Raw genomic sequence first — 25,760 nt, 5'->3', positions numbered from 1 at the left:
TCTCCTGTTGTGGAGCACAGGCTCCGGACGCGCAGGCTCAGCGGCCATGGCTCACGGGCCCAGCCGCTCCGCGGCATGTGGGATCTTCCCAGACCGGGGCACAAACCCGTGTCCCCTGCATCGGCAGGTGGACTCTCAACCACTGCGCCACCAGGGAAGCCCCACTGTAATGGTTTTATATGACATAGTTTTATAGTTTTGCATTTTTCATTCTAGTACATCATGACTCCTAGGTCCCTTTTCTTTGGCTTTCCTGTATTTCTGAGTCTGAGAAACATACTGTTAGTTTCTTTGTGTTGACTATGCCCCTAGGATGGAATAAGTAATAAAATATAGAGCGGAAACTCCATCAAGTTACATATTCTGGGAGGCTAAGTTACCTTTGTACTCACTCTCCTAGTCACAGTTGGGGGAATTATAGGAGATGCTGAAATGGAATTCTGGCACTGGGCAGTATGCCCTTTCCTGGGCAACTAACTAAAAGCTGTTTTTCTGCCTGGATGACATCTGGTTTCTGGGGACCATATGTGTCTTCCCTTCACCCTGACTCTGATGTAAATACTGATAGAACACACTCCAAGCAGTAATGATGTGGTGTAATGTGAGTGATAGACTTCTTGCAGAGTCGCCTTCACAGTTGTTTGCTATTCTGAAATTACCCCCTCTTTTTCTCCTCCTCCTATTTTGATGATTAAATGAGTACTTTCAAAAGAGCTGATATATGCAGGGAAAAAAGCCAGAGTAGTAAACTGATAAGTGTAAAGTTTATTCCCTTTGACCTGCAATCCTATTTCCTGTAATTTGCCAAAAATCATAATCATAAGTTGAAAAATTCATTTCAGCATCAACTACTTAGTGAAAATTTGAGGACAACCAAAATTTGTAGCAATAGAGTAACCAACTTAATAAAATGCGTGTATATAGAGAGATAACACACACACACAGGAATATTATGCAGCCATCAAAAAATAGTATAGCTTTATATATTTTTTGATTTGTAAAGATACTTTGTGGTATGGAATAATGTTGATGACACAGTGACTGAGAAGCAAATTGCAGAACAGCATGTATGTGTTCCCATTTATGTAAAATTGTATACTTCTGTGTGTATTTTATTCATGGAGCAATGTCTGAAAATATGTTTAAACAATGGTCATCTCTAGTGGGTGGATTTGGAGATTTCTTTCCTAGTTGATAACCCATGCTGGGAACCAAGACGATGATGTTGAAATTCATCTGTCCGTTTTAGTGAATTTTATACCACACTAATAGTTTTTAAGAAATTTTAATATTTGTGATTAATAATTATGGTTCTTGAATCTCATTTCTAGATTTTTTAAATATTACAGAGCCTGCAAAACATGAAGACCACAGTTGGTTTCTTGACTACACTAGACTCAGATATCTTAGTGTTTTAATTATATCCTTAGCCTCTGCCTTAGCTTATACATTTTCTAAGGATAGGAGCTGTATTTGTTAATCTGTATGTCACTTGGCATAACATGTGCTAGAAATAGACAGCCTTTTTAAAAAAATCCTTAAATGTGAAATATATTCCCACTAGTTTGTATAACAAAACATTTTCTGTCCTATTCAGGTGTAGAGTTCGGTGCTCGAATGATAACCATTGATGGGAAACAGATAAAACTTCAGATTTGGGATACAGTAAGTATAGCAAAAATACAGTGTATGACCTCAGTAAAGTTGTTTTATAAAATTACATTATACATTTGTTCTATTTTAATGTTATTTTATGCCTGTTATGGTTTGTTAGACACCAACGCCCCTGCAGCCATGGTGGAAAATGTGGTACCAGAAAAGATTCGTTTTTATTATGCAGTGTTTTCAAACAGTGGTACCCGAGGTGTCAGGTTTTGGTGAACATATTTGAGCGAATGCTCAGTCTATGGGATCTAAACAGAAATGCTCTAGAAACTATGTTTTTAAGAAAAACAAGCAGTATGTCTAACATACACATAAGAAGTAAAATACATGAATGTCAATACGATAGAGTCACTTGATCTGACAGTTTATTCATTTATTTTAAAAGTATGATTTAGTTCCAACCACTTGAAGCTACCTTGCTCCAGTTCCTGATTCTGTCATTTATATACATTGAGTGCCTATTACATATCTTGTTATGTAGTGTTTTAATGGTTCTCATCTGAACCACAGAAAATGATTTGAGTGACTGTTTTCTTTGTCTTCCTATATTATGCATAAAAGAGAAGTTACTTTATTATATACAATGGATGCTTCAAGGTAGAGGTTGCCAAAGTTTTTTGTCTCAGAATCCCTTTATACTTTAAAAAATTAGCGAAGACCTCAAAGAGGCTTTGCTTATGTGGCTTATAGCTATCAATATTTACCATATTAGAAATTAAAACTGAGAAGCTTATTAAATAGTTAATGATTAATTCATTGTACAATAACCATAATAAACTCATTGTATGTTAGGATAAACGATGCAATTTTTATAGAAATTAACTGTTTTTCCAAAACAAAAAAACTATATTTTTTCCAGTGTGAAGAGTGCCATTCTGTTACCTTTTGAAAAATCTCTTTACTGTCTGCTTCGTAGAAGACAGCTGGATTCTCATATCTGCCCCTGTATTGAGTCTTATGTGTTGTTTTGTTGAAGTATATGAAGAAAATATAACCTCACACAAATAGGTAGTTGGGAAGTGGAGGATCTCATGGACCCTTAAGGACTCAGGGACTCCCCAGGGTCAGGGATCACAATTTGAGTACCACTACCTTAGGGCAGTTAGGACTTTATTCTTCACAGAACCCCAGTTGAGAAAAACCAAAAGGTCTCCTACAAAGAGCATCTCTCTAAACTAGTAAATGAAATATAAAATATGGGGAATTTTATCATCATATACTCCGGTCTTTTTTTTTTTATTTCCCCTAATCATGCAGTCGTAGTGTCTCACCTGTCACCTTTAATAGCCATTATTGAAGGAAAGACCTTGAAGAATATTCAGTCTCACAGACTGGATTCTCAAGAAGACCAAGCAAGTTTCTGAAGGCTGATCCTTCCCATGCATCACACAATCATCCTTGAAATGGAAAACCCCAAATCTCTATCTTGCTCTGTCCCAGAGTTATACGTTGGACTCTGTTTTTATGCTTTCTTATTTCCTCTTTTTGCAGTAAAGATTTATGCTTTTACCATTTCTTAGTGTTTTCCCCTCCCAGCCAGTAGCATCTCATAACTTTCTGGATTTATATTCTTTGAGGCGACATGACTTCAAAACTGCATTTCCATGCAAGACAAAAAGTAAAATATGCACAGTCCCTTCTTTCCTGAAGATTTAAAATTAATGATCTCTAACCAAAAGGAAGTATTTTCTACTTCTGTATTAAAAGTTTCACTTCTTTTTCAGAAGGATTGTTTTAACATAAACCAACTTGCTTCCTTAGCTAATAAACTTGTGCAGCACACATCCTGCAGTGCAGTGTGAACCAAACTGCTTGCTATTCTTTAATAAATATGTTTTTCATACCTTGTACTTTGCATAAATACCTGCTTTGCTTGAAGTACTTTTTCCCCCTTTTCTGTTTAAGACTAGCTCAGGTATCAATACTTGTGGAGCCTTTCTGACCCCCATGGGATAGCTGGTTGTCCCCTTAAGATTTTATGCATATTTCTGTTATAGCTCTTACCCCGTTGTTATCAGAGTTTTTTTGTTCCCATATTTACCCTCCTCAGAATAAGCATCATGAGGGAAAGAACCATCTATGTCTTATTCAACTTTGTGCCTTGTTTGTATTCTTAGTTTATACTGGTTGATGCAATGTTTGGTAAATTTTACTGAATGAATGAGTGAAGTATCTATCTCATTCTGTCTAAGCAACTTTAGGATCGTTGGAAGTGCTGAAAAGATACCATCTACTAAAGTACATGGTTTCAAAAGGAAAGATTAATATAGTAATAAAAATTGTATGATATTTTAGGCACAAACCACCTCATTGTAGTTCATTTTGTTTATTCAGTTGTTCTTCTATCCTTAAGGTATTCTGTTAAATAATCCCTCCCCTCTTTTCGAAACTTGAACAAATCATTCATTCCCCAGTTGTTTTCTAGAATAACTAGTCATGCCTTCTTTTGATAAGTACCTTTTTTCCCCTTAGTTTATGAGTTAATTGTTTTACCTGCAGTGATCTTTCAAAAGAAATCTATAATAATTACTTATGCTGGACAGTATGAAAGGGGAATAGAACAAAAACAACCCTCTTGTTCACACTTACTCTGAAGGGCAGGGGGTGGTCTTCCTTCCCCTTTGTCTAACACGAAGAGACTGGCGTCTTTGAAGACATTGTGACCCCCCCCCCCCAGAAAGAATTCCAGGGCTTCCAAATGGAGGGTGCTAGGAACCATGGCCAGATTTTAAGGACTGTTCAAAAAACTCTGTTAACTTATGAAAGTTTCTTGAGTCTGTGCCCTACAGACAGGTTTTCCTCTTATCATTGGTTTTCTTCTTTCATAGCTAACTTCTGAAACTGTTTAATAGATGTTATCTGACACACATGAAGGTTGCTCCCACACTTAGTTTATATCTGGTGAAACACAGTTTCCCATATCGTTAACGTTTTGCAGCGTGTCTATACATTTGTATAGCACGCTGTGTTTTTAGTAGCAAGGGTCATGGCTGTTCCTGGCCCAGGATATTTACAAACCCATCCCAGAGTCCTTCAGGGAATAATTTGCCAAATATTATGGTTTGTTTCATCAGCCTTAAGAAACTGAATTTTTGTTCTCAATGACTGAGTCTCAGTATCTTAGGATGTTTGTCATCCGTTGTATATCTGTTTCCATTCACAATAAAAATAAAAATAAATATAAGGGGTTTTCCTTGCAAAATTTCCACATCCAGCATCTTTGCTTTCTTTCAAAAATAGTAAGTACAGCTGCCAACAGATACTCCTCGAAGGCCTTGCCAGAAGCAGTGATAATAGTTATCAGTGTATCCTTTAAAGCACTTTCCGCTGCCCCTGTTGTAACCTATTTTCTTTTACGGGAAGTCAAATGTTTGATATTCCTGGTATCTGTCAAGGTAAGTCAAAGGAGAAACATGCCTTGTACCCAATTCCATTCTCGCTCTCAGACCCTCATCCAGTTTTTACCCGCCTTTTTCTGTTCTTGCTTGTCTTTTGCTTTTTGTTACTTTTTCAGTTGCCTTCCCAGCATATCCAAATTTTATTCTCCCCCCAAAATTTGTAGTATGGATGTTTTAAGTCCATGTGTCTGTTCAGCTTCCCTGAAAATATTCTTACATTAGACTGACAAATATTTTTCCCATCAAATAAAAGTTAGTGAAACTATGTAGAAAATCATGTGCAACCTATATGCTGAAAGTACCTTTTCAGCAAATCACAGGCATTTTTTGGTCCTTTGTAAAATGTGTCAGTTCATATCCACCTTCTTACCCCCAAAATGAGAATTTTTGTTGTCTCAATGGAGCAGTGAGGATGGGTGACCAGAGTTCAGGGGCGCTAGAGAAAGAGCCTGGAGCCAAGCCCCGGGGAGCAGTCCTGCCTCTGCCAGTCCTTGCTCCCAGCCCCCCAGCCCCCCAGCCCCAGGAGTTGAGAGGCCTTTGGAGGTCCAGCTGTTTCACCTCCTTTGGCAGCTGTTTATCAACGTTTTCTTGAACAAGCACAGGGACAGGAAACTATCTTAGACATGTCATTCTACATTAATGTCTACCTCCCACCTGTGGTCTCCAGTTTCTCTTATATGGCAGTGTTAGAAGAATCTGAAGTCAGCGATTGCATCCTGAGTCTTTTTTCAAAGTAACTTTTCTTAAATTTGTTAAAGCATTCAACATCTCTTCTTTCCTAGGTAGTCACAACCTTTATTTCTCTTACCAGAATCTACTTTAATTTCTGTATGAAACTCCCTTAAAAGACCTAGAATTAAATAGTCCCAGTTGACTTTTTCTCCGTCCTTGCTGTGGTCACTGAGGCAGCCTAAAAATTACTGTGATTCTTACTAATCTTGCTGTCGTCCCAACCAGAAGTCTTGCTCTTGTGTGTAGATTTCAAAATCTTTTTCCTCGATGATAGCAGTTCCTTGATCACAGGTCTAGATTTTTAAGTTGAGTCTGTTTAGTAAACTACCTGATTCCATGCTTGAGCACTGGACAACTTATTTGGCTACTTAGAAATCCTTTTTTTCTTTTTGGCTCTTGGCTGTGTTCTGTGTAGCTGGAGTTGTTAGATAAATGACTAACAATGAAAGTAAGAGGTATTACTGTAATATTGATTCTCACAAATCTTAATTTTCTAACTTCATTGGCTGTTTGGGATCAATCAAGATAACATATTTGAGTGTCCACTATAAATATACTTCAGTGTTCTGAGTTAGGCTCTCCCTCAAGGAGAACTAAGGAGGAAAAAAAATAAGCATTTGAGCGGTGTGTTCATTTTATCTAATCAATAGTATTAGAACCAAATGATCACATGAAATTGCTTTTGGATTTGTGAGGAGAAAAGGGTAAGTATAGGCTGTGGTAGGCAAGCTTCCTAGCTTTGTGAGAAGATTAGGGGGCTTGAACTGGTCCTCAAAGGGAATAGAAATTGGATAGATAGAGGAGAAAGATTTTCAGGCAAAGACTTAAACAGAGGCACAAAAGCAGGAATATTCAGAATATGGGCAGAATACCAGTAGGAAAAAAAATGGCTGTATGAACAAGACTTTTATTGAATAATAATATAAAATTCTAGAGAAACAAATAGAGATCAGATTCCCAAGAGCTTAGGACTTACATTCAGGGTAGAGATTTTTTTTAACAGTAGCTTGGTGTGTGTGAAGTTTTATATTATGGAGATAACAGAAGAGGAGGAGTTAAGTTGCCAGACTGGTTACTACAAAAATTGTTTCAAAGAAAGACTTAGGCACACGGAGAAGCCAATTTGGGGGAATCTTTATCTGGCAATTGGAGGTCAGTTTTAAAGGTATTGGGGCAAAGAATCAAGTTTATTTAATTTAACAATCCTCACATGGAAAATGGAGGGCTACAAGGCTTCTTTTTCACACGTGTTCTGTGGCTCTAATTTTAGTAGTAAGTATCCTCAAAATGAACATGCCTGTTATCTCCCGAGGCGGGCTTTTCTGTACTGCTTTTTTGCATATCTGGTATCTTGCTGATTTTTTTTTTTTTCCTAGAAATCACAGAGCTGTATTGTGAGTTGGCAGCTCATGGTCTACTCTGGCTGTCCCAACCAGGTTTTTCTGGTGCTGTTCACTTAGTTCCTGTCTCATGTAATGCATTTTCCTTTATACCCTTAGCTGCTGTTAGGAGTCCCTTTTTTTTTTTTTTTTAAATCCTGGGCACAAATTTTATTTTATTTTATTTTGTTTATTTATTTTTTATAAATTTATTTATTTAGTTTTGGCTGCGTTGGGTCTTTGTTGCTGCGTGCAGGCTTTCTCTAGTTGTGGCGAGCGGGGGCTACCCTTCGTTGTGGTGCACGGACTTCTCATTGCGGTGGCTTCTCTTGTTGGGAGCACGGGCTCTAGGCATGTGGGCTTCAGTAGTTGTGGCACGCGGGCTCAGTAGTTGTGGCTCGTGGGCTCTAGAGCGCAGGCTCAGCAGTTGTGGCGCACGGGCTTAGTTGCTCCGCGGCACATGGGATCTTCCCGGACCGGGGCTCGAACCCGTGTACCCTGCATTGGCAGGTGGATTCTTAACCACTGTGCCACCAGGGAAGTCCCAGGCGTCCCTTTCTTTTGATACAAAGAATTCTATATCCTGTTCAGTTCCAAGTTCTAAAATTTCTTTAAGCCAGCATCTTATAGTGAAGAGGATCAAAAACATCTATATGCCCTAAGTTGACGTTCTTTTTCATTTAAAACAATATCAGTCGATCACAGTTTGAATAGGTTTATATTAAAATGCTTCTTAAAAACTAGATTACTTTGCTTTAATGTGATCAAGATAACCGTTGGGTTAGCTTTCTGCAGTTAGTTGTTTAACAGTTTGTTTATAGCTGGAGAAGCTGTAATAAAACACGTTATCGGGCAAGACTTATGTTAAGGCTACCAGCACCACTGACAGAGACTAGGCCAGAGTGTGGGGTGTTGTCCCGACAAGCCAGGTCTCCAGATTTTGGAAACTGTTCTGAACACTGATCTTCGCTTATTACACAGTGATCCTAAATTTCAAGGTGCACAGTTACCTTCACAGCCCTCACTTGGAATGTTTCATTTTTTATTTGCTGGAGTTTTTGATTTTGTAATGATGGGCAAAATCCATCCAGATTCAGTGGATTCAGTATAAAGTGATGCATTATATACATTATTTCCATATTGCAACATGTTTGTTCTTTGTAAAACAGTTCAGGAGGAATGGGAATGGTGTATAGATATGTGCTTTTCCTAAACTTTTTCCCTTTTACTATTTCTTATCTAGACTGGAAACACTGAAGTTTTAGATCTTATAATTCTTCTATAAGATCTATAGCAGTGTACAGTTAACCCTTGAACAACATGGGTTAGGGTTGCCAACTCCCACACAGTCGAAAATCTGGGTCTAACTTATAGTTGGTCCTTCCTATCTGTGGTTCTTCCTATCCGCAGTTCTTCTGTGTCCGTGGATTCAACCAGCCTCAGGTTGTATAGTACTGTATTGTTTGCCATGGAAAAAAACTCCACATGTAAGTGGACCCACACAGTTCAAAACGGTGTTGTTCAAGGGTCAACTGTATTCATTTTAACTCCTCCCACAAAAGGTCCCACCAAGATTGATTTAAAGAACTTTTACCATTGCTCATTGTTTAGGCTTGGGAGATACAAGAGCCTAAGCTTGATTTTCATTTTGAACTAATATTTATCTTTTTCTGTATTGTTTACCACATGATCCTTCCTTGGTATATATAATTCACACTGTTCTAGTCCTTAATTTTCCCATGCTAAGCAGTTAAAGAAGAAATTCCCATAATGCTTGAGTTTTGAACTTGGATTTGAAAGGATTTTTTGGGAAAGATGTGTCTCAATAAATTATATAAAAATGACTGTAATTAATTTCATGCTTCCAACTAGTATCATCTAGTGTTTTAACCTCAAACTCTGTGAAACGAGTTGGCTATTTTTACAGCCCTTTTATATGATGGCTTTCTCAGTATCTAATTTATCATAAGACATTATTCTAAGTGCCAGAAATGCTTTCGGGTTACCAAAAGAAGGTCTAATCTTTAGTTTCCACTTGGGAGAAGTTATTTTTACTGAATCTTAGTATGTCAGGACTTACTGATGTCCACTCATTTAGGTGGGATGGAGTAATGACCATTTTGTGCATTTGACTGAGACATTAGAATTCATTCTTTCACTCAGCAGGCTTTCTCTGCATGCCTGATGTGTGCCAGACCCAGTGCTAGGCACCGGGGTTGGGGGACAGGAGTGTAGTGGGACGGCAACAAGAATTACAGCATTGAGTATCAGTGTTAGCACAGGGCAGAACCTGACTGTCCATGTGCATTCTGAGGGTGGGAAGGGCTTAATATTTACACTTGGAGAGCAGAACTCAGAATATGGAAACATGAGTATTTTTCAAGGACTTAGTAGATTTTGAATACAAAAATTGTGAACACTGGCTTTGTTTACTTAATTTACATACTTATTTTTTCTCAAAGGTAGAAATTAAGTGATTAAAAATGAAAAAGTGTTTTTGATAAGAACTGTCTCAATTTTAAACTCAGAGGCAAAAGGCATATCCCACACCAGCCTTTCTTAAAAAGCAGAACATTAGTGCCACTGGTAGAAGGGAAAGTAACCGATTTTGCATAATCTCTGAAGTCTGTTTTCACAAGTGGATATAAAGATGACTTTTTGTCCTGTTGCCTTTTGACAAGCATTTTATATCAAATAACAGAGAAAATTGATTAAGTGTAGAGAAAAAAATTTCATAAATTCAGAACCATTTTCTGTTTTTCATAATAAAATGATTGCTCAAAGAATTCCATCTGACGACTGTTGAAAGCTCACTGCAGTTTATGATATAACTGATAAAATCTGCATCCTTGGCCTTCCAACAACCTTTACACCAGCAGATGGTGGGCGTAAAGATGTCATTCATCATTTATTTACAATGGACTTTATTTATTCTCGTGTCAACAGCTGCCCCAGGGAGTGGGTTATTGAATTCAAATGTGAGGCTCTGGGTTATTTGCTTCCTTTCAAATTTGTCTTCAGAGCTTAGTTGCTAGGAGTCCATTCTGTGCTCTAATAATGATTCATGTATTGTGAAGCCATTCAGTAAATTGGGTTGTCAGGGATTGCCAAAAAAGGTTTAGAGGTCTTGTTTTGGGGGGGTGGGGGGTTGTGGATTGCATGTGCGTCTGGTTGACTTGAGCAGTAGTAGTATAGTATTATGTGACTTTTTCCTAAGACTGGTGAAGTTAGGATTTCTTCTTTTCCTTTATGCACTCATTCCCTACCTGTCCATATTCTACATATGAATAATAAGAAAATGTACAGGACAGTTTGTTGAAGGAAACTATCAACCCTTTCTTCTCTCCTCACAGGCAGGGCAAGAGTCCTTTCGTTCCATCACAAGGTCATATTACAGAGGTGCAGCAGGGGCTTTACTAGTGTATGATATTACAAGGTGAGAACGTGGAAATTTTTTGGTTCAGTGGTCAGTGCAGAGAATCTTTCTAAATAAATATGATTATCAGTAATAAAAGTATAGCTTTGCCTTTATGTCCTGGCTGTCTGCCTTTAAAACTTATGTATCTTGAATTAACTTTAAATTTACTACAGAAATCTGTAACTAAGTTATTCTCTTTATATGAATAAGCACCCCAAGTTGATCAATTTAGTAATGATATTTATACATTGGAATTTCCTAAAGTGAGGTTACATTTAATTTCTAAACTGAACTATAGTCAGTGAGCTCTTGACTCCAGATACTGTACTTAAAATCTGTTTCCTACTTGGACATGGCTAAAAATAATTATCTTTAACGGAATGTATACTGTTCATTGTACACCACTAGGGGAAATACTTTGAAAACAGTAATCAAATTATCATTTATGTTTAGAAGAGACACATTCAACCACTTGACAACCTGGTTAGAAGATGCCCGCCAGCATTCCAATTCCAACATGGTCATTATGCTTATTGGAAATAAAAGGTAAAAAGACTCTTTTAAAGCTTTTTTACATAATGATGAAGACTGGATAGCTGTTATATGGTAACTGTTTATGTGGTAACTGTTAAAGTGCCTGTCTTGTACATTGTGCAAAATATAAGTTATTGATTTCTTAAATTATAAAAATTTTAAGATAATAAGATGTTTCTTTTGTTTTTTTAAATGCATATAATAAGCTTTATTGGAAATTATTATTTGAAATAGTTCTTGTTGGAAGCTATACTTTAAAGAATACTCTTAAGTAGTTTTATCTGATTAGTAATTTAAAATAAAACCCACTGATATGTTTGGTGGTTAGGTCACTGTTCAGTATTATCAAAAATACTTGGCAGTGTAAATAAGGATCTGTGCAGAACTCAGAAAAATATTTTTTTCCCTTCTTCATGACTTAATGTGTATTATATGACTTAATATAATACATAGATTAATCAGGTGTATTTCTACTTAAAGGCCTGAAACACCTTTAATATTGTTTAGTAGATATCACGTTAGTACTTTTAAGCTTACCTCTAAGACTTACATATTAGTGTCATGCTCTTGTTGTTTTTTCAATCTTATTTTACTTTATATATCTAGGGATCATTATTTGCAGTGAATGTCCCTGTGCTCTACATTTAAAATGATAGTACATGGGAAAACAGTTTTTTGACCATAGTTTCTATAAACTTTCAAGAGTGTAGGAAAGTTTTCACTAGTTTAGTAGAAAATTACAGTGGTAACAATTAAAACTAGTATTTTTATATTTATTTATTTACTTATTTATGGCTGCATTGGGTCTTTCGTTGCTGCATGATGGCTTTCTCTAGTTGCGGCTGGCAGGGGCTACTCTTCATTGCGGTGTGCAGGACTTCTCGTTGCCATGGCTTCTCTTTTTGCAGAGCACGGGCTCTAGGCATGAGGGCTTCAGTAGTTGTGGCACGAGGGCTCAGTAGTTGTGGCTTGTAGGCTCTAGAGTGCAGGCTCAGTAGTTGTGGCTTATGGGCTTAGTTGCTCGGCGGCATGTGGGATCTTCCCGGACCAGGGCTCAAACCCGTGTCCCCTGCATTGGCAGGCAGATTCTTAACCACTGCACCACCAGGAAAGTCCTGTCAATTAATTCTTTTGACAAAGATGCCAAGGTTCAGTGGGGGAAGGGGTAATGTTTTCATCAAACGGTGCTGGAACAATTGAATAGCCATGTGCAGAAAAATTTACCTTAACCCTTACCTCACACCATATACAAAAATTAACTGGAAATGGATTACAGACCTAAATACAAGAGCTAAAAGTATAAAAAATATTCTAGAAGAAAGCGTATAAAATCTAAGGGATTCTGGTTTTGTCAAACATCACTTAAATAGGAAAGATTAACTTACCAAGTATTGGCAAGGATCTAAAGGAACTGAAACTCTCGCATTGCTGGTGGAAATGTAAAATGATACAACGATTTTGCAAAACAATTTGGTGGTTTCTTTAGAAAATAAACGTACATTTGCCATACCACCTAGCCACTTCACTTCTAGGTATTTACCCAAGAAAAACATGCTTTACACAAAAAATTATACACAGACTCTCATAGTGGCTTTATTTGCAATAGCACCAAACTGGAAACAACCCAGAATTCAATTGACAGGTGAATGGATAAATTGTGATACAGCCGTACAATGGAATACACTCAGCAATAAAGAGGAATGAGCTATTGATATATGCAGCAAAGTGGATGAATCTCAAAATAATTATGCTGAGTGTGAAAAAAAAAGCAGACAAAAAAGAAAATATACTGTATGATTCCATTAATATAAAACCCCACAAAATGCAGACTATTCTCTAGTAGCAGAAAGCAGATCATTAGTTGACTAGGGTACAGGGGAAGGAAAGGATGGATTACAGTGGGGAATGAGGAAACTTTTGGGAGACTGATGGCTTCACCAGGTATACATACGTGAAACTCATCAAATTTTATATTAAATGTGCAGTTTTTTATGTCAATTATATTGCAGTAAAACTGTAAAAAAAGTAATATAACAAATAAATATTATACTGCATAGATTAGATTTTTTTAAGTGTTATTTTAATTGAGGTTTGCTGTTAAGAGAACATACAGTTGTCCTTCCATGTCCATGGGGGATTGGATTCCCCACAGATATCAAAATCCTTTTAAGCATAAGGCTATTGGAGGGAAGCTTTAGTCTTTGTAATATGGGAGTATTCATACTACCATTCAATGATAATGTGTGAAATAATAAGAGAATATTTGAAGAATAAAGAGAATTTTCATAGTTTTGTCTTGCCGGTGTTTTCCTTGTGTCTGAAACAAGGTGGCCGGCAGCTTACTGGTGGCTTAAATTTGGTTGCTGCCCATAGTTCAGTTGTGAAAAGAAAGAGCAAAGTGTAGTATGTACAGAAGATGTTTCTGATGATTGTAGATGGGTAGCTCTTATCCTTAGGATACAGTAGGTGTGGAAAGACATTTTAGGGAAGAAACTAGGAGAAGGGAAGAAAGAATGTATGACATGCAAAGAGTGAATGGAAACGAGCAGAGATAAATGAGGGGATTATTATTAGATGAGGTGAATTGGGGTAGACATGGAAACTGGGAATAAACAATTTTTGAGTTAGGTGAATTAAGCAGTAGGGAGCCAGTGGAGGGGGTTGAGAAAGACAGTGACCTAGTCAGAATGACAGATATGATATGGATTTTTCTTAACTGTGGCATTTGATATCGGTTATACAAGAAATAGGATGCAGAGTCTGCAGGGATGAAAGTTTTTAATAGTCAAGGGATTAGAATACCCTAAACAAAAAAGCATAAATTAAGAGAATGGTTTAGGAAAGAAAGATATTTAAGTAGTAAAAGCAATTTAAATGGGATTAATGGAGTGAAAAGTCAAAGACAACAATATGATTTTACACCTGGAAAACTGAGGAAACGAAGAGTGATAAAACGGAAGTACAGAATACTGAAGTGCTGCTTTCTTTTTTTCAAACCATCATGTACACATCCTTAACCCTCTTTGTTAAGATAACATTTGCAAATGCAGGCATCATCAGCGATACTGGTGGGGAAAACTGGGAGTAACTTTAAATATCTCCACATAAGGGATTGTTTAAATAAACTGTGGCATATGCATAAAATGGGATAAAGGGCAGTTAAGGGAAAGTATTTTCTTGAAGATTTTGTGTACTTCAAAGCTAATTTTCCTTTAAGAATGATTGTCAGATAAGGGGACTGAATTTCAGGAGCACGTTACCATGTCACTGTTGCTAGTGTTCCCCCCCCCCCATTTTTTACACCTACTAGAATATAAGCTCCACCTGGGGGCAGAGGGTTGGTACTATGTCTGTTTTGTTGAGTGGTCTGTCCCCAGATCCAGGATAGGGCTTGGCACACAGGAAGCCCCCAGAGTATAGTTGGATAATTTATCCTCGTCCAGTCATGCTATGATATTTGCAAACTGAGTTTGCCTGCTTTTTATGTTCTCGTTTTACCACTAGTATTTCATAGCACAGTCAACTTGTAACTATTGATTTTATTTCTCAACAGAAAAGAAATCTGATACAAATCTGTCAAAATAATATGTGTCAAGGCTAGATGGAAGTACACGGATATTATATTTTTCTCCATCCTTTTCTGGGCACATAAATTTGTAATAGTAAAGTTTAAATTTGTTTACAATAAAACACACCTACCTTTTTACCCCTACCTTAACTAATACAATTTCAGTATGATAAAAATGAATACCATACTTTTGTCCAAAATTTCTAGCTTAGACTTTTGTTTCTCTCTCTCTTCTTCCATTAACAGTTCTATTGGGAATTAACTGGGATTAAAAATTAATTAATGTTTCTATACTGCTTTGAATTTTATTAAGCAACTTCCTATAGTTTCTGAAAATTGTATGACTTATTTTTATCACATTCATAGAAACTCAGTCAGTCTGGCTAAAGGATAAGGGGACTAGTGTAATTTTGCTCTCTCAAATTATTATGTTGAGTAAGATGGTTCCCTTCTTTGGGAACCCACTGTAACTCAAAGGTAGGGTTTGGGCTAGATGTTCCCTTTGGGTTTCTCTAGTTTTAGCATTCTAGGGCTCTAACTTAGAATCTGTCTTTAGTTGGATTGTTAGTTCTTTGAAGCTAAGCAGTGTGCTCTTTTTGACTCTCATAAAACACTGAATAATGAAGTTGATTATTGTGTGTCAAAAATTAATTGAAAGAATGGTCAGCACAACTTTGAATCTTATGGTACAGTTTCCACAGATGTCTCTAATTGTACTATGTTGGTTGATAACTTGGTCCTTTCTTTCCTGTGTTTAGTGATTTAGAATCTAGAAGAGAAGTAAAAAAAGAAGAGGGTGAAGCTTTTGCACGAGAACATGGACTTATCTTCATGGAAACTTCGGCTAAGACTGCTTCTAATGTAGAAGAGGTAAGTAAGAGGCCTTTTTAAAATGTTTTATCTTCTTAATAGAAACTTTTTATATACCTTAATATTCATTTGTTGATTATCCCCTGTAAGCTTTTTAGTCACAGATAGTCCTTGAAGGTTGTAAAGTAGAAAATTTCTTTCCTTTGAAATGCCTTGTAATGTTCATCTTATATCAGGCTCTTCAATTATATTCTGAGCCTTCACTTGAAGCCAAAATGCTTTCACAGATCTTTGTATATACTTTCCTTAAAATCATTTTTATGTTTCTTGAGAGGGAAAAAAAAGAACACTAACGAAATTTGGAAATGTTTCAAGACACTAAACATTTGTAGCTATTTGTATCCACTTCTGCTTAAGTAGGGAAAGTATTATATTATTGCAATGTAACATTATACAAAGCATGGGAATTCTGACATAATTAATAAATAAAATTTGTAGTATCAGTTATTTCCATTGATCAACCTGAACTATGGAAGTTTTGTGAACACACCATGTTCTTCTGTGCTTTGCGTATGTGGATATGGTATTTATTTATTATGCATACAGGAATAGACAGTTAATCCTCTCTTAGGTAAATGTATTACTATACTCTATTTCATAAAAAGCAGAAATGAGAATAAGAAAATATGTAGTTTGCCCAGAGTAATGCTGGAGTTTCCACCTTCTGGGTAAGAATCTTAAGAGCAGCGGCAGAAGGGGATTCTAGAAAACAAATGATTGGAGAAGCACTTGTCCTAAGGATAGCAGAGGATGGGGTCATAGGCCACAACTAGCACTGTGCCTTCAACATAGTGAACAATGAGTAAATACTTATTAGGAATAATACTCGGAGCATGTCTGATTAACCGTTGAACCCAAAAATTGACTACGGTAGTTCAACAGCATTGGTATTTTCACTGAAGAATTCTTAGGTAAGATATTATACTCATCTATACTTGATGAGGTGCTCTCTGATTGTCCTTAATACTCTTCTTACAGGCTCCAACTAATGCTTTACCTGTGTTGCAAATTAATTACATCTTGATAACATCCAAGAATAATGTTTTACTTCACCCAGCAAACCCAGAGAGAAATCCATTCTGTCCTCTTGTTTTGACTTAAAATAGACATATAAAGCTGCCTGTTTCCATGAAGCACTCCTTTATTAGAGGTGTTGGATTTGAAACCGTAAGGGCCAATGTGCTATGGGGCTTTCAAGACATCTGAAACATATCCTTACTGATAATTAACAATGGATTTTCTTGTTGATTTTGCGAACCTTAAAGCCAGAATTGTCTGTATTTTATGAAAGAACCATACTGTGAAGTTAGATGACAAGGCAGCCACTACCGGAAAGTAATTCTAAATTTCTAGTTTTGACTCTAATGCCTTTGTGTTCATTTTTCTTATTTTTAACAAGTAACAGTAGGTGTTTATGTGTAAGTAGCAAATTACTATTGTCAGTTTGGCTGAACATTTAAATAAAATATATTTCATTAATGTTTTGGCAGCAAAAATTCTGTATCCTTGGTTAATAATAAAAATAATTGTTTAAATTTGATCAGGCAGGAATTTCCCATACTCATGAGAGAGCAGTACTTTACTTAATCATGTAAATTAATTTGCCTCTCAGAAGCCAAGGATATTAAGAAATAATCTTTTTTTTTTTTAACTTTATTTATTTACTTTTGGCTGCGTTGGGTCTTCATTGCTGCGCACGTGCTTTCTCTAGTTGCGGCGAGCAGGGGCTACTCTTTGTCTTGGTGTGTGGGCTTCTCATTGCGGTGGCTTCTCTTGTGGCAGAGCACGGGCTGTAGGCGCACGGGCTTCAGTAGTTGTGGCACGTGGGCTCAGTAGTTGTGGCTCGCGGGTTCTAGAGCGCAGGCTCAGTAGTTGTGGCGCACGAGCTTAGTTGCTCCGTGGCATATGGGATCTTCCCGGACCAAGGCTCAAACCCATGTCCCCTGCATTAGCGGGCGGATCCTTAACCACTGCGCCACCAGGGAAGTCCAGACAGAAAGCTTTTAGAGAAAATATTCTACTACAACCAAACATCACAAAGGAAATTATGGTACTACTTCCACCATCAGCTGGCTATAATGAGGTTTTTCCATGCTCCTCATTTCCCTGTAGGAGTTATGTCAGAGGAAGCCAGCTAAAGCATAGGTTTAAATAAGATCCCAAGTCTCATAACACAGTACCCAAAATGTCCAAGTTCCAGTAGAAACTCACCATACCTAGAAGTAGGAAGACCTCAAACTGAATGAAAAAAAAAAATCAATAGATGCCAACAGCAAGATGACAGAGATGTTAGAATTATCTGACAAAGATTTTTTAGGCAGCCATCATAAAAATGCCTCAACATGCATGCATGTTTGAAACATGTTTGAAATAACATGCATGCATGCTTGAAACAAATGAAAAATAGTCTCAGCAAAATAACTACAAGATAAAAAGAAGAGCAAGATAGAAATTTTAGAACTGAAAAATATAACAACAAATGTAAAACTCAGTGGATGGAATCAACAACAGAATGATGGGGACAGAGGAGAGAAATAGTGAACTGGATGGTAGAACAATAGAAACTACTCAGTTTAAACTACAGAGAGAAATAGAGTAGAAAAAAAATGAACAGTGCCTCAGGAATCTGGGGGCTATAACAAAAGCTCTAACATTGTATTATCAGACTCCTAGAAGGAGAGAAGAAAGAAGATGGCTCTGAAAAAGTACTCAAAGGAGTAATGACTGAAAACTTCCCAAATGTGGCAGAAGATATAAACCTACAGATTCAAGAATCTGAGCCAGCTCCAAACAGGATAAACCTTAAAAATCCACACCAAGACAAACTTCTGTCCATAGTCAAATCTGAAAGCTAAAGACAAAGAAAAAATCTTGAAAGCAGTGAAAAACAATTCCTTACCAACTGGAATGACAGCAGAATTCTGTCAGAAACCATGGAGGCCGGAAGGAAATAGCACATTTTTCAAGAGCTGAAAAAAAAACTTTCAGTCCACAATACTAGAACCAACAAAAATATCTCAGGAGTGAAGGGAAATCAAGACATTCTCAGATGAAAGAAAAGCAAGAATTTATCAGTAGCAGATCCACCATAAACGAATGGCTAAAGAAATTATCTAACAAATGAAATGATAAAAGAAAGAACCTTTTAAGAGGGAGGGAACACCAGTAACCAGAAGTATGAATAATCACAATAGACTTTTTTCTTAAAACTTTTAAGTCTTGTAAATTACATTTGACAATTGAAGCAAAACTCTAATGTCTGATGTGGTTTTCAGTGTACATATAGGAAATAAAATCACACTGGAGAAAGGGACATCAAGGGATGTACGGTTTTTATACTTCACCTGACTTGGTAAAATGACAACACTAGCAGACTGTGATAAGGTTTTATTTATGTATGTATGTATGTATAATGCAATACTCAGAGCAACTACTAAAAAATATACAAAGAGACACACTAAAAAACAGTAGATAAATCAATGTAGAATGCTAAAAAGTGTTCAGTTAACCCTCAGAAAGGCAGGAAAAAGAAAACAAAAAATAGCAAACAAAAATAAAGTGGCATACTTAAACCCTCACATAGCAATAATTACCTGGAATATAAATGATTTAAATACACCAATCAAAAGACAGAGCTTGGCAGAGAGGATTAAAAAATATGACCCATCTATATGGTGTCTACAGGAAACTGACTTCAAATATAATGATACAGGCGGTTTGAAAATAAAATGATGGGAAAATACATATGACACAAACAATAATCAAAAGAAAGCATGAGTGGCTCTCTTAATACTAGATAAAGTTGACAGAGTGGGACATTATATGATAATAAAAGAAGAGTCCACCAGGGAGATAATAGCAATCCTAAATTTATGTGCACCAAACTACAGAGCTGCAAGATGTATGAAGCAAAAACCAGTAGAACCAATGGAATTAAACTAGAAATCAATCATCGTCTCCACCTATAATTATGGATTTGTTTCTCCTCTCAGCTCTATTGGTTCTGATTATCAATAACAGGTAACTGGGAAATTCTTCAGAGACTTGCAAGCTAAACAGTACACTGCTACATAATGTGTGTGTCAAAGGGGAAGTCTCAAAGGAAATTTTAAAAATACATTGAACTGAATGAAAAGTAAAATACAACATACCAGAATTTGTGGGAAACACATAATGCAGTGCAGAGAGGGAGATTTATAGCATTAACCACATTCGTTAGAAAAGGGAGAAGTCTCAGATCAAGGATCTTAGCTCCTACCTCAAGAACCCAAAGCAAATAGAAGGAAGAAAATAATAAAGATAAGAGCAGAAATCAGTGAAATCAAAAACAGGAAAACAATAGAGGAAATTTTTAAAGGCTGGTTTTTTTTTTTAAGTAGATAATATAGCAAGACTGACAAAGAAGCAAAGAGAGAGAAGGTACAGATTACCAATATCAGGAACAAAACAGAAGTTATAACTATAGATCCTGCAGACATCAAAGGAATAGTACATAAATATGGTAAATTAGATGAAATGGACAAAAAGAACACAAACTCAGCACAAACTACTACAGCTCTCCTAGTATGAAATAGAGTATTTGAACAGCCCTATAACTATTAAGGAGATTGAATTAGTAATTTAAAAATGTTCCAAAAAGAAATACCTAGGTTCAGATGGTTTCACTGGAGGATTCTACCAAACATTTACAGAAAGAATGAACACCAATTCTACACTATCTTTTCCAGAAAATAGAAGAGGTAGAACATTTCCTTATTTATTTTAAGAAGCTAATATTGCCCTGATACCAAAACCAAAGGAAAAAAAAAAGGGTACAGACTGATAACATTTATTAATATATGAAAAAAATTCTCAACAAAATATCAGCAAGTAGAATTTCAACAACATATGAAATCACATACATGTGCCTATGTATAATACGTACATCATGGCCAGAAGGAACTTATTCCAGGGATACAGAGCTGGTTCAGTATAGTCTGCCATTTTAATAGGATAAAGAAGAAAAATCACATCATAGCAGTCAGTGCAGAAAATGCATGTGACAAAATCCAACACCAGACGTGTTTAAAAACCCTGAAAAAAAAAAGGAATTGAGGAGGACTTCCTCAGCTTGTTAAAGAGCATCTACAAAAAAACCTACAACTAACATTATACTTAGTGGTGAAAGGCTGAATGCTTTACCCCTTAGATCAGGAACAAGGATACCTGTTCTCATGATATAAAGGCATGAAATAAAGGCATACAGCTCAAAAAGGAAGACATAAAACTGTTTATTTTGTGGATGACATGATTGTCTCTGTAGGAATCCCAAGGAATTTGCAAAATAAATAAACTAGAGCTAATAAGTGAGTTCAGCAAGTTTACAGGAGTTTTACAAGACATATATAAAAAATCTGTATTTCTATATACTCACAACACCAAAATTTAAAGTACAGTGCCATCTATAATCACACAAAAAGAAAATGAAATACCTAGGTATAAATCTAAAAATGACAGGTATAGGACATGTATGCTGAAAACTACAAAATGCTGATGAAAGAAAGTAAAGATCTAAATAAATGGAGAGACATACACTGTGTTCATTGTTTGGAATTCTCAACCTAGTAAAGATGTCACTTTTTTGTAAATTGATATACAGGTTTAACCCAACTCTTATCAAACAAAATTCCAGTAAGATTTTTTTGTAGATAATCTGACAATATTATTATAAAATACGTACTGAAAGGCAAAGGAACTAGAATAACTAAAACAACTTTGAAAAAGAATAAAGTAGGAAGAATCACTCTATTTGATTTCAAGTCTTAACGTAGCTGTAGTTGTCAAGACTGTGTGATATTGGTGAAGGGAGAGAAACATCAGTGGAACCAAATAGAGAACCCACAAATATGCCCAACTGCTTTTTAACAAAGGTGCAAAAACAATTCACAGGGTAAGATAGCCATTTCAACAAATGGTGCTGTAGCAATTGGACATCCATAAGCAAAAAAAAGAAAGGACCTAAGTCTCACAACCTTATACAAAAACTAACTCAAAACTGATCACAGAATTAAATGTAAAATGTTCTACCTATTTATCTTTTATGGAAAAAAACAGGAGAAAATCTTTTGGTTCTAGCAGTAGGCATGCTTGTCCCTAAAAGCATGATCCATAAAAGGAAAAATTGATAAATCAGTCTTTAAAAACTTTTGTTCTATGAATAAGCCTGGTAAGAGGATGAAAAGACAACCTACAGACTGGGAGAAAGTATTTACAAACCAAATATCCGACAAAGGACCGCTAGTATCTAAAATAAAGAACTCTCGAAACTCAATAGTAAAAAAAACAGATAGTCCAATTAGAAGATGGTCAGAAGACATGACCAGACATTTCATAAAAGAGCATATATAAATGGCAGATAAGCACTTGAAAAGATATTCAGCATCACTAGCCATTAGAGAAATGCAAATTAAGACCTCTGTGAGGTATCACTACACACTAAAATGAAACATAGTGACAACACCAAATGCTAGCAAGCATGTGGAGAAACTAGGTCATTCGTACATTGCTGGTGGGAATGTTAAAGTGATACAGCCACTTTAGAAAACAGTTTGGCAGTTTGTTTAAAAGCTGGGTGTGCATCTATCATATGACCTAGCAATTGCACCTCTGGGCATTTATCCGAGAGAAATGAAGACGTATGTTCACACAGAAACCCATACACAGATGTTCATAGCAGCTTTATTCATGATAACCAAACACTGGAAACAACCCAGATGTCCTTCAGCGGATGAATAGTTAGACAAAGTGTACAGTACATCCACACCATGGAATACTACTCAGCATTAAAAAAGAACGAACTGTTGTGACATGCAGCAACCTGGCTGAATCTCCAGAAAAGTATGCTTAATGAGTAAAGTCAGTCCCAAAAGGTTGCACATTGTGTGATTCCATTTATATGACTTGGTTGAAATGACAAAATTCGAGAAATGGAGAACAGATTAGTCAGTGCCAGTGTTAAGCCAGGGTGTCAGGGTGGAAGAGGAGGTGGTATGGTTATAAAAAGACAGCGTGAGGGATCCCTGAAAACGGAAATGTTCTGTATCCCTTTTCATTATTTTGGTTGTATGTTTCCAGGACACCACCACTGAGGGAAACGAGGTGAAAGTCACACAGGATCTCTCTGTATTATCTTACACCTGCACGGTCAGTCTGTAATTATCTCACAAAGTTTGATCAAAACATAATAGTAATAACCACATACAAGCAACTTTAATTAAATTTAACCTGTTCTTTAAGATCACAATGGCAATTTAAAAAATAAAAATTAAGGATTACAAAACCTCACAACTGTAATGAAATACTAATGTGAGAATATGGAATATAATTATAAAGGCTTAAGTGATTTTTTTTTAATTCATGAAGACCCCAGGATTTCTTTTTCAAATTATTGTCATTATTTGTTAAGTATGGCTCTTTCATGAGTCTGTCACATTCTTACACAGAGCAAATTTTTATACTACCAGTTCCCTCCATGCTAAATGTTGTATGTTTGGCATATGCCTAACAAATAATAGAGTTACTGTTGTGATTTTTATTATGCATAGACTTCCTTCATACGATTTCTCAGAAGAAGCAGAACATGAAATTACACTAATATTCATAAAAAAGACAGCTAGGCTATATGGAATAAAAAACACCTGGTTGGAAGATAATGATGAGTTGTACAAAGTAACTAAAGGAAGAACGCCAAAAATGGGCTAAATATTAGATGTTTTGCACTAGTTTTTTTTTTTTTTTGAAAAAGAGTTCATTGATGACCTCTATGCATGTCAGACTTTAAAATAATTAAGTTCATCATTAAGTAAAGAGCATTTATATGACAGTAAACATTTATCCATTATTTTTTTTACATCCCCTGTATTAAAAGCATTTTGGTAGCCTCACAGTAAGATTGATGGAGCTGCTATTTTAAATCAATTTAAATAGTGTCACCATTTTTAAAAGTAAACCTACATATGCATCATCTAGCTTCAGAAGTTACCACCATTTTGACATTTTGATGATACTATTTTATTATGTGTCGTGTTTTTTAAGCAAATTCCAGAAATATTTTACCTACAAATTTCAGTAGCAGTAATTTAAAAAAAATATGTCCATCATACCATTATTATACCTAACAAACTTAGCAGTAATTCCTTAATAATATCTGATATCAAGTCTGAATAGCACCCCCCCCTTTTTTTTTTTCATTCAGCAATTGATGTTGGAAAACAGGTACTTAGTTTCTTTCTTCGAGGTCAGGGAAGACTAACAAAACCTGTTCTTTCTACTTTGAAAAGGGAAGGAAGGAGAACTAAGCCAGCATCTGTCAGACACCCTCCTTGTTACAGCAGTCAGCACCAGCTCCTGCAGCAGGAGAGCTGAGGCCTCAGTGGGAAACTATTCCGCTCATAAAATTACAGTATACGCTCTCTGGGATTTAAGCAAGAGTTAGCCTGCTAGAATTAGATCCAAAGAGGAATCATCCTGAAAACAAGCAATAAATACATTAGTTTTACAGGGTCTTTAGATTCTTGATCAGTTAGTGACTTAGACTTGGGGTTGGAGAATATAATAATTCATTTCAGAGATGTTTGTTCTAAGTGCTATACCTTTTGTTTTTGCTTTCTAAGGACTTGGATTTGCCTAATTATGCCATCCTCCATGGGAGAGGCCGTTTAGCACAGTGGGTAGAAACTTGGGCTGTGGGCTCAGACAGGAGTTTATCCTCAGCTTACTGCCTGAACTTGAGGACCCTCTGGGAGAGCTGATCATGTGAGGAGTTAAAAAAGTAAGGCAGGTATCCTGAGTGCATCCTGGTCAGCTAGTAAGAGCGGTGGTCGGTGTTTGGGCAGCTCACAGGTCAGTGTCCTCTTCTGTATAATCTTTAAAAAGTACTTGATTCCTAGCCAATCCTTGGCTCTCATGTGTAGAGAAGTTAGAGAACTCCGGTATTAAAGAAAAAAACTTTCTTAAAAGCCATTTTTAAATATAAATTATTTAAACATAATTATGTTTAAAGATAGAATGATTTATACAAATGCCAGTGTCCTGATTATGGACCGTCTGACTAAGGGTTCTTTTTAGAAATTTAAAACTATGTGATCATTCATTAAGATTAAGCCTAACTGGTACCTTGATGATTCCTTTCAGTTTAGAACTAGACCTGTTTCCTTTTCCTATTGTGCTGTGGTCTATCTTTATATTTTAACCAAGGTCCAGTTACCTAATGCAAGTCGAGACCATGAAGTTTACTCTTGTATTTCCCTGTAAGCAATTGGACAATTTGCAGCGTAAGATAGCACCATTTTTCCAGCATTTGTTGCGTTGTTGCTGGAAATAGGTTTACTGTTAATCTCTGGATGTACTGATTTACTCAGCATAATGATTTCGTCCACGAAGGATCTGTTGAGGGGAAGGATCAAAGTGGTATTAGAGAAAAATGTACAGGATAGCTGTCCACAAAAAAAGAATTACCGAGTCCAAAATGTCAGTAACACTGAGCTAAAATAACGGATATAATTAAAATCAATGAAGTGAAGCACCAACAACTTAGCATAATACATGAATCCTCTTTATTCATTTAGTAGTAGGTAGGATGGTGTATATTTTGATCTAAAAAAGCTTCATTTCAATGACAGCCTGGGGGAGAGAGTGAAGACTGCAGAGTCCTGTTATGAAGGGTCCCACTTCTGTTTTATGGGCTGGCTCTGACCTGTGAATTCTGCAGTGAGAATCCTCAGCTGTTTCATCGCCTTGCTGCTGATGCTGACAGCTGGATCCAAGCTCATACATTTCTAAACCACGCTGAGGTCCTTCTCTTTTCCAGTTCGGGGCCCCGCTGGCAACATCGCTCAGCACTGCTCTACTTATAATATTGCGGACTCATGTTTTTCTTTTAACTGTAGCCTCTCATGTGCCGACTGTTCTGCTCTTACCTGAATTTATGCTGCTGGTCTTCAACTGGGATGATAAATGGAAAATGGCACCCAAGACTATACTTCCAATTTTTTTTTCAAATTATTTTATAAAGAGCATAAAAATAAAATGATACCCTAGTCTGCCTAAACTAGATACTTACAGAGGTAACAATTTCTCAGATCTACTATTTAATAGATGGGTATCATTTTATATTTATAAAATCATGTATAAGATTAACACCACCAAAAAAAAAAAAA

The 25,760-nt window shown here is 36.3% G+C and overlaps 1 protein-coding gene across 2 annotated transcripts in view; it reads left to right on the top strand.

The window, feature by feature from the left end:
- The window catches only part of RAB2A (RAB2A, member RAS oncogene family), a 73,225-nt gene that overhangs the window by 33,464 nt on the left and 14,001 nt on the right, over positions 1-25,760 (top strand). Inside the window, exons 3-7 of one of the 2 annotated variants that reach the window (XM_029222525.1) lie at positions 1,598-1,665; positions 10,528-10,610; positions 11,046-11,138; positions 15,453-15,564; positions 22,678-24,651. In XM_029222525.1, the coding sequence (XP_029078358.1) occupies positions 1,598-1,665; positions 10,528-10,610; positions 11,046-11,138; positions 15,453-15,564; positions 22,678-22,758 (437 nt within the window). In that variant the 3' untranslated portion in view covers positions 22,759-24,651. Of the gene's footprint in view, positions 1-1,597; positions 1,666-10,527; positions 10,611-11,045; positions 11,139-15,452; positions 15,565-22,677; positions 24,652-25,760 lie in introns of those variants that run through there. The other variant, XM_029222524.1, reaches the window with a different exon arrangement.

The sequence above is a fragment of the Monodon monoceros genome, unplaced genomic scaffold (genome assembly GCF_005190385.1).
Source record: "Monodon monoceros isolate NGI ecotype Baffin Bay Population unplaced genomic scaffold, NGI_Narwhal_1 Super_Scaffold_14, whole genome shotgun sequence".
NCBI classification, from domain to species: Eukaryota; Metazoa; Chordata; class Mammalia; order Artiodactyla; family Monodontidae; genus Monodon; species Monodon monoceros.
Note: the sequence above shows the minus strand (reverse complement) of the source record. Positions and strands in the feature narration are given on the sequence as shown.